Below are 17,755 nucleotides of genomic sequence, written 5' to 3' on the forward strand. Positions count from 1 at the left end.
TGGAAGCGGGAATCCATATATTTGCAGGTGGTGGGTGCTACTGGTTATTGTGATTCTCACGCTCACTCAGACTCCAGAGTGTAAAGGAGAGTTTTTTTTTTGTCGGTGGATTGGACAACCCGATCTTAGGTAGCCCAATAGATTGGACAAAGGAGAGCTGTTTTGTACTCACTCACTCTGTCAGTCACTCTAATATGCGTTGGGAGATTGAGCTTGGGCCAGAGCATACTATCCCACCCCCACCAATTCTGAATTTCTGATAAGTAGTCTATTATGTTGTCAGCTAATTATTTTTAAAATATAAAAAGTAAATCCTAAATCCTAAATCCTAATCCCTAAATCGTGAAAATTCATTCAAGAAAGAGTTTTAAAACTCCACCAATGTAAATTAAAGATAATTATGTTATTCTTTTAGATTTTTTAATAATTTTTATTTAATTAATCATACGAAAAATGTAACTAGCACTACACCTGATTTTCGTTTCTCAAAACAAATTCTAATTATTTAACTTAGAAATTCATACACTAGACGAATCGAAAAACTGCATATATCAATATAGAATTTCACAAAAAAAAAGTGACTATTCATTAAAGACTAACAACATTCAGAAATTAACCCTGCTATAACCATGGTGAACTAAAATTTGTTCATGGATGAACAAGAATTTACATTAATAAAAACTAAAACTTGTACAATCATCTCTTGGATAATTCATATCTGGTGCATTGTAAAGAGTGGAGTTTGACTGAATCGATGATCCGGAGTCTAAAAGGTTCAACTACAACAGACATAATTAATTGTATATTAGCAAAATGAACAATTGAATTTTTAACTAATTAAAAACAAGTCAATTTTACCTCGCTTTGAGATGTCTTTTTCTTTTTCTTCATGGCATTTCAGATCTTTTTTTCCAGGTTTGATCCAAGTCTGTTCTTGGGCCGACCTCTTGTTTTGACACGTGGTGAGCTTTGAAAGTCATTCACATTACTTAATGTCGCTTCTTTGTGGGTTAATAAACTTTTTCCTTTGCTTCTCTCTTGATATTCTTTCATCTCCGCCATGACCTTGTCAAATACTCGGTGCAGAATTTCGGTCAACTCTTCAGACTCGGATGCAAATTCACATATATTGTGCGACCGAAACACTAATTCGTCAAATCTTTTACTTTTTGGCTCCAGTAGAGGTTCATCTTGGCTGCTCTTGATGTGTGTATGCCTCCTCTTTATGTTCTTGCTCCAGCATTCCAATATGTATTTCGGTGCCACGTTATCCACTCGCTCAAAGCTTAGGACGCTTAGGGAATGGCGGCACAATATGCCCCTAGACTCAAACAGCAAGCAATGACACTTTACATCTCATGATACTGCGTCGTAGGTGACGTCAAACTTGTTGAATGTGGAGTTGCAAACATGCTCTATGACTTCATATGTTGTGCAACCTAGGGTGGAATGCATTGATCTTGTAATACAGTTCACTTTACCTCTGAATTGAGCTTGAACTTCCCTGAACTTCTCATGGGTATATACATGCTGAAACTGTGCCTCTATTGCTGTTTTTTTGCGCACGGTATCACGGTGTGAAAATCTGCAGCATCGAATTCTCTCTCTGCTTGCTAGGCAATTGTCGTATTGCTTCACGAATTGTCTCAAGGAGCTAGTCCGTGTGATGAACTTGTTGAAAAATAAATGCATGCTCTCGCTCCTTTGTGTGCTTTTCATCACAGCCCAAAAGTGGTGATCCAAGTAAACTGGAATCCATATATGTCGATCCTCGTATAGCTCTGTAAAACAAACCGAACCCATAAGGTGTGATGAACCGAAAACAGTGCATGCTTTGGGAAAAAAAAGATATGAGCATGAAAATAATTCGAATTGAAATCTCAATTACCTGAAAATCACTTGTTGCCTCCGAGGCCGTACTTTCTGAGGAAATCGATCCAGTTTCTGTCAAATGCTTCTTTTGTATACGAGTTTCAAATAACATGGCTCATCTCTTATTCAATTTCGTTGTGTCCCTTGTAGCCATTTAATTTGTTTGGGATCTTCTTCATAATGTGCCAGATGCACCAGCGGTGAATTGTTGTTGGCATGCACAGCTCAATTGCCCTTTGAATCGATGAGCATTGATCGGTAAGAATACCTTTTGATGCCTTCCCTCCCATGCAACGTAGCCAACACTCAAATAGCCATTTGAATGATTGGATGTCCTCATTTTTCATCAGTGCGCATCCAAGAAGTGTCGACTGGCCGTGGTGATTCACGCCCACAAAAGAACCTAAAACCAAATTGTACCTGCATAAATAACAAGCAGACGGTGGTGAACCGAAATATCTACACGCACTGAACATAAAAAATATATTTGAATGAACTGCCTGTTTGTGTTATAGGTGGTGTCAAATGAAACGACGTCTCCGAAATAATCAAATGCAGCCCTGCTTCTTGCATCAGCCCAGAATGCATGTTTAATGCAGTGATCGCCTTCAAGGTTGAGCTCAAAGAAGAAATTTTAGTTCTTCTCTTTTATTCTTACTAGGTACTTCCCAAATTCTTTGGCATCGTCTTCTTCGGAAATATTCCATACTTCCCTTGTGATGTAATTCCTCACATCTTTTTCAATAAAACCTAGTTTACGATGGCTGCCAGCTGCTGCCACAAATGATTGGTAAGTTTTGCTCGGTCTGATTCCAGCTTCCTCGTGGGTTTCGATGGTGCGACACAAACATGTTAAGCTCCCTGTGTTGTTTGAGCATCTCAGCCTGGTTTGGACAACAAGGATGTGAGTGATTCAAAACAACTTTGAAATTGTCCAAAGACCAACATCCTTCATTATGTGTACGTAAATTTTGGTCGGACAATTTAACCCAGCTGAAGGGTTTGTCTTCAAAGTTGGAGATATCTTGGATTTCCATCTCCCCTTTCTGGTGCATACAATTAGTTGATTCTTAATCTTGTCTCCGTCCCGAGTCGTGTTCCTTATTTTTGTAGAAAAATTGACAAGTTTGGAATAATGTTTGTAGAACTTTCCAGTTTTTTCTAGTGTCTTGAAAACCATTCCCACCTTTGGGACAAATTTTTCATCCACAACACAGCTGGTCTGCACGGTGAAACCGAAATCTTAATTATGGTGAACTGAAATCTTAATTATGGTGAAAGAATTATATAGTGCTTAAAGAACAAAATAGAATATATTCGTCTAATTTTTTTTACTCCTTTCTGCATACCGAACTGAACACATGCATATGGTGAATCAACTCTTTAGTACTTACCGAACCGAAAAGTTACTCACAGTTACATATTATTAATTCAATTCAATTCAATTCAGATATAGATCACCTCAGTCCATTCAATTCACTTCAAATAAAATTAGCAATTTCATTCCATTTAATTAGATTCAAAATTCAATAATCCAAACCTCATCAAATTGATACGTATCGGAAGAATTATCCAAATCGCACTCATTCAACTGATTTGAAGTTGATTCATTCATTGTTTCAATTCAGAAGTGCAGATCGAAGAAGAAAACGAAGAAGAAGATGAACGACGAAGCTAATTACGTTGAAGTCAATCCAGATCCATAATGCAAAGAAGAAAAACGCGAATAGAGGATAACAACGAATTTAATTAGGTTGAAGAAGAAGAAGGAGAACAGGAAGAAGAAGAAGAACAAGAACAGAAGAAGAACGCGAAGAGAGAAGAAGAAGGTACTTGGATTACGTTATATGGGAATGTTTACGTTGAGAAAGGTTGATCACGCAAAAGAAGGATTACGTTATATACGTTATATGAGGCGCGTGTAAAACAAACGAGTGCGTAGGTGGAGGAAAACGCATGGAGTGGAAGGTACTTGGATACTATCTATGTAATTTTTACATGGATGTAGAGCTTTTCTGTTCATTTTAAAGACTTGCATTTAGAAACTTATGATATATTTCGGAGAGATAAGTTACGTTATCAAACTGTTTTACTATTGTAACTCTAGTCAGTCTAATCTTCGCGAGCCGAAACTAATAGATATTTATATACATACTTATACATGCCTCTTATTCTTATTTTTCCTTCAAACTTCTGATTATCTACTTTTCTTTCGACGCGCTTATGTATATTATCGAGTGCGAACGATTGACGAATTGTCTTCTATTTAAGTTAACTTAACTCCTTTGACAGGCTTCTAGTATAATATATAAATATTTATATCCCAATTGTGTCATAGCATCAAACCATCAATAAATTATGACTTAAGTATAAAACAATGGACAAGAGTGTTATAATCACTAATTACCATTTTATATCTCACTAAATATTTAATATTTATTTTGTGTTAATTATGTAAATTTCACAATTTGCTCGTATGCTCCGTTTTCTAACATAGTCAACCATAACGTTGCCGCCGAGACAACAGTAGGAAAAACTAGTGTAAATTTACAAGATCAACATTTTACATGTTTTCTGTTGCCATTTTCACAGATGCAACCCTTTATAGTTTATACAATCTCAGATTTAGAATCAGAAACAGATAATACATCATATTGCCTGCATAACTTGAAAATATGATGTCATTTAAGGGTAAAAAAATTAACTAGCTATCTCTTGGAGCAGGCATTATCCTAAGTCTCTCCTCAGATGCTTGATTGGTTCCCCCACTAAATCTCTCCTCTGCTAGTAGTGACTGCAAATCACTACCATTTGCCAAGCTGTTAAACTCAACAGCTTTAGATGGCATTGTTGGGTATCGACGTTGGCAAAATGTCATTAGCCTCTTAATTGATTGCAAGTACTTGCGAGTAGTCTCATCATTCATAATGTGAGCAACACTGTTGGTGTAGATCTTTTCACGAGCAGACCTTTCGTGGATACCAACCATAGTAACACCAATAGGCCAAGGTGCATTCCCGATGGCCAGCTTGATGTAATGGTCCATTGCAGCCAGATAATCTCGCTTCATGCAGCAATCAACCACAATCATTAATGCCTGTCGGATGTCATCAGGAAGAACCTGAAAATTGCATGGAACCCAACACAATTTATCAGCTTATTGCTTCAATGTGCTTACATTACTGAACATACTATGCAAACAAGAAAAATTTATCCTTAAAACCATAAAATTTACTACTTGAAACAATAAACATTAAACATTCAACGAGTGTATATAATTATATTCAGTAAATCCTCTAACACGCCAACTCTCTTGTTGTGTCCCCCTCCCAACAACAAAACATTCTAGGACTGTGTTTCAGTATCTTCCTATATACTGACTAAAAGACCAAGGCAGAAAATCATACTTAAGAGGTAAAAAGCAGAAAGTAGAAACTAGCAACGACTGTGATTGCCGTTTCAGAACTAATATTGTCATTAGCAGGTAAAAATCATACAGGACGAAGCATAAGCTAATATGTACATCTAAATTATGACCAGTACAATTTCCAGCACATGCTCAATAATTAAGACAGAGGAGAGGGGTATATCAACTAGCCATGATTGTCCTTGTTGTTTCTGATCACCAATTTTAACAACAAAGCTTTCTCCTATGGAAGAGTTGGCACTTGGCAACATGTATCAATTGAAGCCATTAGGATCTATCATAAATGCAAAACCAAGTCAAAATGCTCCCCAACTGAATCAGATAGACTCCATGAACAAACTCAGCAGAGAAACTAAATTTTGTCCTACTAGATGGGGTTAGCCACAGACGACGCCACAATACCTATCATAAATCTTGTGTGTTTAAACAAATTATATCTAAAGTTCTTTAAATAATTTCTCATATATTTTCTTAGGTTTCTCTCTTCCTGTACTTACAGTACTACCCTTCATTTGATCCACTCTCCTAAGCCTGAGCATTCTTCAAAACCTAACACAAGATTCTCACTTCTCCCTCTCCGATGATGTCCATACCACTCATCATAAACAAACTTATAATAGTAGATATGCAGACATGGACTATTCAAGCTCCATTCTAACAAGCAATCCAAATATGTCTATTTAGACATGCAGGCATGAAGTAATCAAATTCAGAGTGTGCTCACTTTACAGATTTGCGAACTATGGTTTGATCAAACATACAATTCCATTTTTTCCCTCCAATCCTACTTCAATGCTAGAAAATCATACCATCATGCGTACTATTTTCATTATCGAAGTCACAATCACCCTACAAATCATTCGACACTGATCTTCAAATTTTAACTTCCACATCACTGTTTTCCTTTGAATAATTTCAATTAGAGAATAACAAGACCAACGAGCGTGTGAAAAATTCACCTTCTTCCTGCAGAACTTGAACAGCGGGTTGAGGTACCGCGCGCACTGCTTGAACGTGGCGACCATGGACTTCCCTTTCGCCGTTCGCCTCTCGGCCTCCGGCATCTCCTGCAGCTCTTGCTTCCACTCGTTCAGCAGCTTCTTGAAGAAAACCAAAATCTTATCCTCCTCGCACAGCTCCTCAAAATTCGCTTTCATCCGCTTCGAATCGGAGTCCTTGTCGCCTTCCATGCCACTGGACCCTTCACTCAAATCGTCATCTCCAGCACCACCTTCCCTGTCCTCGGAAGCGCCGTCCTCCGCCTTCTGCCTCTTCCTCTCGCCCAGCATCCCCGTCTTCTGACGCTTTCTCAGCTCTGCAATATCGCGCAGGAAATCATTGGTCTGCCCTTCCGTCATGTCGCTATCGACTTCAAACAAACCAGCTTTCAGCACGTACTTCAGGCGATCCAGCCTGGCATCGTCGTCTTCGCCGAACAGCGTCACCGGCTGCTTGAGGAACCGGAGGCGGCGGATGACCTCCTGTTTTGAGAGGACGAGCTTGTCGATGTTCTGCTCCTCGGTGAGGGAGGTTCCCGCGGCTAAGGAAGAGGCAGAACCGGGGAGCTTGGATGTACCACCGGTGGAAGACGATGCGGCGGCAGCGGAGGCTGAGCCGGAGGTGGAGGACGCATTGTTGTTGTTGCTATTGGTGGTGGCGTTGTCGTGGCGATTGGATTTGGCTTCCAACTCACGCTTCTCTTGCTCGCGGAGCTTCTGGATCTCCTTCTGTTGGATCTCGGAGCGCTTGAAGACTCTCTTTCCGCCGGTGACCTCGGCGAGGGATTGGCGCTTCTTGAGGAGCTCTTGCTTGAGGAGATCCATTTGGGATTCTAGGGTTTTGGCGGTCGACGACGGATATGATGTGTTTGTAACTTGAAAAAAAAATAAAAAATAAAAACAATTGGGCCTATGAAAATTTAAAGTAAAATAAATTGGGCCTCTCCTTCTCAAGAAAGTCTCAGGCAGATCCATATGCACCCCATAACCGGTACTGTCGCATCTCTCATCTGATTTCTTCGTTGGCAGCTGAAAATTGCGCTCCATTACTCTCCGCAGCTTCCCTCAATTTCAATTTCATAGCCTTTTCCTTTGAATCCCAGAGAGAGTAAGCGTCCGCTAGTTTTCAAAGGAGCGAGTAAGCAAGATGACCACCATCCGCCGCTTTTGCTGCAACGATCTCCTTCGCTTTGCCTCCGTCAACCTAGACCATCTCTCTCTCTCTCTCTCTCTCTCTCTCTCTCTCTCTCTCTCAGCTCAACTTGATGATTTTGTGTTTCAGTTCAATATGTCTTTCTACATGACCTATCTCGCCAGATGGCCAGACTATTTTCATGTTGCCGAAGGCCCTGGAAACCGAATCATGGGTTACAGTAAGTTATTCAAATTATTGGTTTGTTTTGTGTTGTTCTTCGGTGTATGTATGTGTGCTCCAATATTCTTAGCTTGGTTTAGGGCACGGACATCATGTTATAAAATTATGGGATTTCCTATTTTTTAGCTACGAAATTAGTCTTAATTCGTCAACATTAGGAAATAAGAAGAGGGAATCTACTGATGCCGCATGATGTGACATTCGGATCTGGTGATGAACTGCATATTAAATCATACAATGTGAAAAGCCGATGTTTTTCTTGCCTTCTTTTGAATTACAATGGATATTAACACAAATGTAATGAATGTAGTTATGGGTAAAGTAGAGGGACAAGGAGAATCTTGGCATGGGCATGTCACTGCAGTAACCGTTGCTCCCGAGTATCGGCGGCAGCAATTAGCCAAGAAACTCATGAATTTGCTAGAAGACATCAGCGACAACATGTAAGGCATTAGTATCTGATGTGCTATTTATTAATCTTGAGCTTCTGGTTTATGAAGCATTCGCTTGGCCTCTGACTTTTCCTATTCTTGTTACATCATTAATAAATAAGTGGTGCAGTTTATTAAACATGAGAGTGTTTCTTTTAACTTTGGGGGATGGTGTTTGTTTCTGGTGAAAAATACACAAGTTACTGGTACCCTCATTGAGTCATTGTTGTGTATATGACATGTTAAGAATGTGGTTTTTGTAGTGACAAGGCTTATTTCGTTGATCTTTTTGTGAGAGCATCAAATGCACCAGCCATCAAGATGTATGAAAAGGTAATGATTTTGTACTTTCCATTTTTCCTCGCTGTGTGTGCTCTGATTGTCCTGTTCTATATCCTCTTTCCTCCAGTATCTCTTGTTTTATCAATAAACCTGTAGGAGTAGTGGAGAAAAAAGGGTGTAGAGAAAACATTTTTTTTTAAATAAAAAAAAATCAAAATCAAACCAGTGCAAACTGTTATTTCATCATCTGATGAGGACAGATTCATGAACCTTCATACACCCCATAATTTTCATCAATTTGGCAACAACTGTGGTCTTTTGCTCCACAGCTTCGTGTATTTTTTCCGTTATATTCCCTTGTGTTGCTGGAACACCGTTGTTTTTTACTCAGTGGCAACATGCTAACAAGTAACAAATCATAAGCTGTTTTGCAAGAACTTTGAAAAAGTTAAATGTTCTGAGACTATTGGAAGAAAATTAGATTATCAACTATTTAAGGTATAGAGACTCATTGATACATGTTTGTGATAAGTTAATTAAGCTATGTTATGTCCAATACTGTAATTAGAATCTGAGTAACCACAAATTGTCCTAACCTAAGTAAGCCTGTCAGCTGTCGGCTACAGATACATATTGAAATGGATATTTTCATGTAAAATGAGTGCATTAACATAGTAAATAGTGTTGGGTATCTGTATTATGGATTAAGGTATATTGCCACTGTAAATTGGGGGATAGAATAGTGTTGGATATCCATATGTTGGATTAGGAGTTTATTTTCTATTTTAGGTAAGGATTTCCTTAGTCTAAAGTTAGAATTGCTGACTAATTACTCTTTTTTCCTTTCATAATTGATATCTAGCTTGGCTATGTGATTTATCGACGAGTGCTACGCTACTACTCTGGGGAAGAAGATGGATTGGGTATGCTTCCTTGTTATTGTACTTGGCATTCTTTTATGTTAATAAAGCTCATCTTGTTAGTATCTCAACATTTTATGCTTTGTTTTCAGATATGAGGAAGGCATTGTCTCGCGATGTTGAAAAGAAGTCAATCATTCCTCTTAAACGACCAATCACGCCGGATGAATTAGAGTATGATTAAATCTGCTTTTTAAGCAACTATGTTGAATGAACTTATTTTTGTGATTTAAAACAAATGTTAATTAGGTATTATACTGTAACTAAGTTTGATTTCCCCAGTTATTAGAGTTTAAGACCAATTACATGTTTGAAAATTTGAAGCAGACACTTCTGGAAATTATTCCTGAACTACTTGAATCTTGACATTTGTACTTTGTTTTTTTCGGAAGTAACCCTATGTTCACTTTTTTCGTTTTCAACTTGAAAAGGAAGGTGTATTGGAAGGGCTAGAAAGTTAAAATGTTGGCCTGGTAAGATCATCTCGCTCAAAACATGAACTGGATTCCAATTCCAAGTTCAACATATTCTTTGATTGTCATAGTTTGCCATGCATTTGTTCCGACCCATTTATTATTTTTATTGTTATTGTTATTAATTTTAATATTCGAAAATGACAATTGTAGCCACATATTTTATAGCTTACTTTCTCCTTGTTTCTTGTCCAATGTGTTAGCTTTAAGTATCACTTTATTTATCATTTCATTAGATAAATACTGAGCTGTAACAGAAATGGTGTGCACTGTGTATAATTAGCTCTCAATCATACTAGAATTTTTGTGCTTGTGGTTTCCTTGTTTTTCCATCTCTCGTGTTCCATTTGTTGCATACTTGCACGTTGCACCTATTCAAGATGATGTTGAGGGATGTCAATGACTATAATGGGTAAGAGGAAGGAGGTGGTGTTCAGTGGTTATCATGGTTGCTATTGTTGGTGCCTGGAAGACAGAGAGAGAAACAATGAAAGAAGGTGAAGGTTCACCATTGATGCTCCATCCAACGCCGATTAACCATAAGTTGATCCTTTTTGCATTTTTTAATTTTTAACTCTTTTGTTTTTTATAATGTTTGATGATGTTAATAAATGGTGGCTACAGGACTTAAATTGAGTGGGAGTGGTTGCTTTGAAGTGCTTATATTTGCACATAAATCTTTACATATTTTGTGGTCTTTGATAGTTGCTAATTAATGGTATACTGGTTAGTTGATAATATTTGAACTCATCTAAATCTTAGGTGCGATAGAATTAATATCCAGTGACTGAGATGGTTTGTAATTGGAAACAATTGTAAAAGAAAAGAAAGCAAGGTTTTAGTTGAAGTTTAAGTAAGAAATGAAGTTGTCTTTTAAAAAATGGATTTTTAGTATATCACTATTAATATACACTTGGTGTCATTTAAAAATTAGACAATAAACTAATAGAGTTTGACGATGCTACAAATTAAATCATATTTGACAAATTATTATTATTATTCTATATTATTAATGATGATAAATTAATTATAGTGATTGGCATTTTGGCAGCACTAAGACTTAGCATTAATGTTATTTAACCAATTCTAACTATCTAACTACTCGGCGATTACTAACTTTACAACTTCTTTATCTATCTTTTGGTACGAATTTTCTATTCTTTGTCCATCTTTTTCTACATATATGAGAGTGTATTTTATAGTTGGCTCTAAAAAGGGTTTAAAAACAATGGTGCCATATGTTCCATTGGGATTCAATAAAATCTAAAATGTACTGAAGATAAATCATTAAATTCTTTTTTCACACAAGTTTTATTGTGGTGCTTTGTTAGTTTGTAGTTTGTGTTCTTCAACTAGTGACAGAACAAGGCTAATTTTTTTTGTTATGAAAGTATCTGTGGTGATATACTTTAACATTGTAATTTTTGGTGTTTTTTAAAATTGTAGAAGTACACAAATCGGAGGGTCTGATTTCTGTACCTTAAAAATTTTTTTTTACCACAAATCGGACGGTCCGATTTGTGTACCTTTCACAAATCGGACGGTCCGATTTCTGCACCTCTACAAATCGGATGGTCCAATTTCTGCACCTCTAATAAATCGGACGCTCCGATTTCTGCTTCTCTAATTAAACGATCCCACATTTGAGTATAACACCCTAACAATCCACATTTTAAAAAAACATCACTATTACTCCATCAAAAGAAGAATAAAGATAATAATTTTTATCTTATATTATGCTATTTATTGTGGTAAAATTTAATAAACGTAGTTTTTTTTTTTTGGGTACATGAGACTTGAGAGTATCAAACACAAGAGTAACGCGAATGGAACTAGACTAAGTGAATATAACAGAATTAGGGTAGTGTTTGTTTTCGGAGACAGGACACAAAGACATGGACAGTACATATTTAATTCGTTTGTACTCTTACGTACTCTCATTCTCTATTAAATTACTTTGTACTTGATGTAGAAAATTTGGAATCATATAGTTATTTTAGTCATTTCATATAATATTTTAGTCTTGTCCATATATATCCAAACATAATACTGGACATTACATTAGTGTCTTGTACATCGTATCCAAACACAATACACAAACAATAATTTTTAGTGTCTCCGTCCTATTGTCTCTGTCTCAGTGTCGTGTTCTGTCCTGTCTTTGAAAACAAACGCAGCCTAGTATAATAAATTAATAATCTATATAATAATTACAATTCTTTTTAATCTCATGCACGGGATATACACTCGTTTCCTATTTAAACATGAGATAAATGCTTTGTGAATTTTTTGGGACATGAAAAAACAAAAAAAATAGATGGTCAAGATGTTAGTCATTTCTAACATTTTTATGGTCGTTTATTGTAAACAGAATTTCATTAATTAAAAGTTAAAAGTCTAGTTTTATATTATTTTAAAATAATATTCTAAACTAAACCTATAATTTTAAATAAAAACCTTAACTATATAACATTAGAAATAGCCTAGACTATGTTTATGCCCTTATGGTCAAAATAATAAAGGTATATTCTATGGTGCCTACAAAATACACATGTTTTAATTTTATAAAAGAGTGGGTCTCATCTCTCAACGCTCATAATTCTGCAATATCGACACAAAATTTGTAGATATCATAAAATTTTCCAATAATTTTTTTATTAAATTTGGATAGATTGGACCATTCTCAATCATAACACCGCCACTCTTTTACACTATACACTCACCGATTAGACATTTAGGTAGTGTTTGGTGGAGAGACACAGACGTAAAGATTAAGAGACAGAGACTAAGAGACGGAAATTGAAATAAATCTTAGTATTCTGTTTAGTGTAAAGTGGGAGACAAAAATTGAAACAAGAATGAAATTCTAATTTAATTTGTACCTGTGTCTCTACTTTTTGGAGGTACTGAAATACTGAAACTTTGGAGAAAGAGACAGAAATTTTAGTACCAGTCTCTGAACCAACAAACATGATACTGAATCTCAATTTCTCAGTCTCTATCTCAATACCTCAAAACAAACGCTACCCTAAAAGTTTCATTTACTATTTGGCATTCATCAATATTTTAACTTGGATGCATCATATTTAATTAGTTCCGTTGTGAACACCCTAGCACATGTTATCTAAGACTCATTTTGTTGGTTATGGAAGAGGGGTTGGTGTTGTGCTGGGATATGGATTGAGGGGGTGCTACACCCGAATGTGGGGCAGCTTTTTCTGAGCCATGGCAGGGGGGAGTCGGACTGTCCGATTGCGTTGCGCAGAAAAAAAAAATTTGAAGTTGTGTGTAGTAATTGGACCATCCGATGAGCAAAAAAATTTTTTTTGGACTGAACTCGTAGGGTCCGATTCCTTAAGGGACCAAAGTTAATAATTTTTTATTTTGTGTATGAAAGTGGAATCGCAGGGTACGTGTAGTGGTTTTTGGTTTTTTTTTTTTTTTATGGACTCGTTGGGTCCGTTTTCTTGCAGGAAATTTTTTTTTTTTATAGGATTCGGAGGGTCCGATTCCTCCAAACGCTGGGTCCGATTCGTGGGAGGAGGAATCACTGGGTCCGATTCCTGTTATGGCTTTCTTCCTGACACCACTCCCTTGTTAAGCACCCAGTCACCCCATATCCACGCCTAACACCAACTACTCTCCAATATCAAAATTAAAAAGCGGTTATCTAAAGCGGAAACTCTTTTGTTTTTTTTCTTTTGGACAGGGAAAAGGAACTCTTATCTAAAAAAAGGGAACTTCCTTCTTCTAGTTTTTTGTTCTTTTTAGTCCAAAACTTAAAAAATGAACCTCTTTTGTTTTTGGAAAAAAAAAAGCTATTGAAGATTTTTAATGAAATTTTTCTCCTTTTATTTGTGGGTTGAATGTTTTTATTATTTGGATCATAGGTTGAGTATCTTATTAGATTATATTAGTAGACAAAGTCAAACGGTTCTAGCAATTGAGGCCTAGTTCAAGTAGTAAATTATATATCTTTTAATATGATGTATTTGCATTCGAACTAATTCGCCAAGTATTGAATATGAATCCATTTTAGTATTGTGTGGGTGAGCGTATAGTGTGATAATACCTAAAATTGGCCATTAGATTTTGGTCTTCTTATGTCTGATCATTCTGTGTTCCCTTATCGTACTGGATTTTTTTCTCCCCTATTTCGGTTAACTTGTTGAAAAAAAAAAAAGTCAAACGGGTCTAGCAGCTGAGGCCTAGTTCAAGTAGTAAATTATATATCTTTTAATATGATGTATTTGCATTCGAACTAATTCACCAAGTATTGAATATGAATCCATTAGTATTGTGTGGGTGAGCATATATTGTGGGTGTATTGTAGTGTGGTAATACCTAAGATTGGCGATTGTCCAATCTAATTGATTCAATATATATATATAACATTTGAGAGTTTTACTATGACAAAAAAAATCTTAAAGAATTGACTACCCACAAAATAGTTGAGAAGTAAAACTAGTTAGGAAAATATTTGAAAATGAAATACAATATAAGTGGATATAAAATATTAATGAAATGCATAAAGAAAACTAAAAAATGGAAGAAGAAAAAAAATTAGAAATGCGTGCAAAATATTTTTCATCCTTGGTTGACAATAATATAAGTGAATATAGAATACTAATTGACTTTATATAATTACTATATGCATCTTCAAAGGATACTTGCTACTCCAAAGCATGTATCCAAGTATTTTATCAAGTGTAAAATGTAGATAATAAATCCTATGTCATATCAAATTTAAGAGATGTTTGATCTCTTTTTACTTTTGAAAATCATCCACACTTCTGAATTCTGATACATCTCCATCTCCATCTATCTTTTTTACTGGATTGTCTATGTCATGGCCCTCATGGTCAATGGGAGAAATAAATGCAATCATGCATCAATGCTTTTGCCTTTACTGCTACTTTTGCAGCCCTTTAATTCAAATTCAGCAGTAATACAATAATATTAATTTTAATGTAACTTTAATTATGCATGCCACATATATAACGAGTCAAGTGTTGTGATTGGATTATGTATTGGCTTTCATTGGATTTATCTTAGATGATAAATTTTTTGATAAAATACACTATTTTACTGATTTATCTGAATGTTGATCAGTATAGAATGGTTGATAAAACGGTGTCTAATAATATATTGGTCTCAATTTTCTTCACTTTTTAAATTCAATTTTAGGTTAATCTACTAGTTTTGTTATTTAATTTTATTGATAATTAATCTTTAACTAGTTTATTGATGTAAATTGATAACTGGTATTGATAATTTGGTCCAATCTTCTATTAACTTTTTTAGGTTAAGAAAAATTGATAAAAAATAATAGCATATATGACAAAACAAAATAACATAGTGAAAACAAAATTAACCATACCATATAAACATTAAAAGTGTAGTTCATATTATTTTATCAAAATTTTCGAATGTCATTATTCTATTTTATCTAAATGCTGATCAGTATAGAATGGTTGATTAAAACAGTGTCTAGTGGTCATCTAGTCTCAATTTTCTTCACTTTTTAAATTCAGTTTTAGGTCGATCTACTAATTTCGCTATTTAGTTTTATTGATAATTAATCTTTGACTAGTTCATTGATGTAAATTGATAATTGGTATTGATAATTTAGTCTAATCTTCTATTAATTTTTTTAAGTTAAGGGAAGCTGATAAAAAATAATAGCATATATGACAAAATAAACAACAAAGATAATAGCAATAATATGGTGGGGAAAAAATGAATCATAACATTTGAACACTAAAGGTGTAATAGAGTACAGAATGTATTTTAGTACTAAAAAACATGAGATTTATCTCCTCTACCATATTACCTAATAAAACTATTCAATCTATCATTTTAGTAATATTATCTAAAATGAAATTGATTTATAATTGAATTGCAATGCATGGTATCAGAAGGTATAACACTAATTTGCATGATGGACAAATGTTTACATGAATGAGCTTCTCTTCAGATCTTTGGACTCTTACCTACACCTGTTTATGTTTTTGTTGCTATTTAATGTTCTGCATCAGTTATCAATTTTAGTTTGTAGTTTTCCATTGTTATCCTGATGAGAGCTATTTTAACCTTCTGTTGATCTGACATAAAATTCCAACCGTGGTTGCCAACATCACCAATATCCTCCTGTAATAATGTTAGGAACCACTTCCATGATTCTTTGTTTTCGGATCTTGCAACTGCGTATGCAACCACGTAGAACTGGTTGTTTGCATCCTGTGCAATAGCAAAAAGTAGTTGTCCCCCATGGTATGTTTTAAGAAATGCTCCGTCTAGGTGGATCAATGGTCTGCAGCCACTCTTGAATCCCTACTTACAGGCCTTAAAACAAACATACAACTTGTCAAACATAGGGGGTGCTTGAGGCTGAGGAATTAGGTCTATCAATGCAGAAGACCCCGGATTACTTCTATGTATCTCTAATAAGTAATCCCTCAATTTTTCATACTGTTGCTTTTCGTTACCCATCATCCTCTCCCTTGCCTCCTTCACAGCTCTATACACCATCTTTGGGTATGCAGTAAGGTCAAAGTCCTCTCTTAGAAAATCAACAGCTTCATGAGTTGTCATATGCGGGTGCGTTGACATCCTCTTCTCCACTTTTTTACTGATCCAGTGTTGATCAGCAGCATTGCTTCCAAGGTCCCTTGCACAAGTGTGCTCGTTTCTATAAGTCTTGACTTGGAAGCATTGTAACTGACGGTTGTATGACAAGTGCGCAATCCAACCACACTCTTCGTCCTTGCACCCAACCCTTACTCTTTTCCTATCATTCTTGATCCAAACCAACTCCCGACCTTCAGCAATGAAGGTATCCTTTACAACCTCTTTGAACCTCTCAATTGTTGCAAACCTTGTTCCAAGCTTAAATCTTCCCTCTCCGAAACTATATTGGTCATTGAACTCAGGCCACTGATGTTTGTTTCCCTCATCCTCAGAAGAAACGGGTGTATGCAGCTCCTCAGATTCATACTCCCATATAATATCATCACCATCAGTGTCTGCATCACTCATGTAGTCTACCAGTGCTGGCCTTGGTCCTCTGGCCCTATTGGGCTCCCCTGCAGGCCTAGATCCACTGGGCTGTCCACCAGGCCCACCTGCCTCGGGCTCATGGGCAGGCCCTTTCTTTCTTGCAGCAGACCTTGTTCTCTGAGACACGCGTCGAGCTTGCTTCTTGGGTTGCTTACTTGGCTGAGGGGTTCTCTTAGGGGAATGAGGCACTTGTTTCCTTTTTCCTCTGCCAGACACAGACCCATTGACAACATCTTCTCCACTCTCACTGTTACTTTCGTTACCGGAAGGTGGAGGTGCATACACATCATCCTCTGCGCTATCGTAACTATCGTGCTCTGTCGACGACTGATCCAATTCATCCACCTCGACACGAACACCATCTTCCTCTACCTCATCGTTTTTCTTACCAGCACAATCTACAGGCTCCGGGTCATCAATAGGATGATCAAAAAATATGTAGAACTCATCAGTATCTTTGTTTCTCATCTTTGCCTGGCGCATCTGGTTGATGACTGCATCTTCCCTCAGAACATGCAGCCCTGACTCTATATTCTTGCTCTTTGGATCATACCAGTAGGCCTCCTTGTATGATTGATATCCCAGTCCTTTGAATAGTGTTATCAAGTCACCGAAATTTACAAAATTCAGGTCCATCGGTGGGAACCTCTCAATCTTACCATCCAGGTAAACTAATTCACCATTCGGGGCCCTTTGAAAGTAGCCCCCGTGATGAAAAACAGGAATCACGAATATATCTACCATCTGCAGCATTGTTTGACTCAACGATTAGCACTAAACATTAGCAAATACATAACTACCTTTCACCTAAATCCCACACAACCCATGTCCCTCCCAACACTACAGTAGACCTAAACCCCAATCCACGACAAGCATAGCAGATAACGTTTGAAAATAACGGTCCCATTCAGTGTCATA

At 36.4% G+C, this 17,755-nt stretch overlaps 2 protein-coding genes across 5 annotated transcripts; one reads left to right on the forward strand and one right to left on the reverse strand.

Moving 5' to 3' along the window:
- On the reverse strand, positions 4,369 to 7,174 carry LOC107645183 (pre-mRNA-splicing factor 18). The gene is made up of 2 exons (XM_016349151.2): positions 6,259 to 7,174; positions 4,369 to 4,993 (listed from the first exon to the last, which is right to left on the reverse strand). The coding sequence occupies exons 1-2, from the start codon at positions 7,120 to 7,122 to the stop codon at positions 4,577 to 4,579; spliced, it is 1,281 nt and encodes a 426-aa protein (XP_016204637.1). The 5' UTR covers positions 7,123 to 7,174; the 3' UTR covers positions 4,369 to 4,576.
- LOC107645182 (N-terminal acetyltransferase B complex catalytic subunit NAA20) lies at positions 7,257 to 10,518 on the forward strand. 4 transcript variants are annotated; one of them, XM_021103706.1, is made up of 8 exons: positions 7,257 to 7,515; positions 7,576 to 7,670; positions 7,983 to 8,115; positions 8,367 to 8,436; positions 9,248 to 9,308; positions 9,398 to 9,479; positions 9,737 to 9,778; positions 10,159 to 10,518. In XM_021103706.1, the coding sequence occupies exons 1-7, from the start codon at positions 7,445 to 7,447 to the stop codon at positions 9,756 to 9,758; spliced, it is 534 nt and encodes a 177-aa protein (XP_020959365.1). In that variant the 5' UTR covers positions 7,257 to 7,444; the 3' UTR covers positions 9,759 to 9,778; positions 10,159 to 10,518. The 4 variants fall into 4 exon arrangements, with proteins under 4 accessions (XP_020959365.1, XP_020959366.1, XP_020959364.1 ...); XM_021103707.1 differs by lacking the exon at positions 9,737 to 9,778; XM_021103705.1 differs by lacking the exon at positions 10,159 to 10,518 and having other exon boundaries at positions 9,737 to 10,103.

Source organism: Arachis ipaensis, chromosome B06 (assembly GCF_000816755.2).
Source record: "Arachis ipaensis cultivar K30076 chromosome B06, Araip1.1, whole genome shotgun sequence".
Classification (NCBI taxonomy): Eukaryota; Viridiplantae; Streptophyta; class Magnoliopsida; order Fabales; family Fabaceae; genus Arachis; species Arachis ipaensis.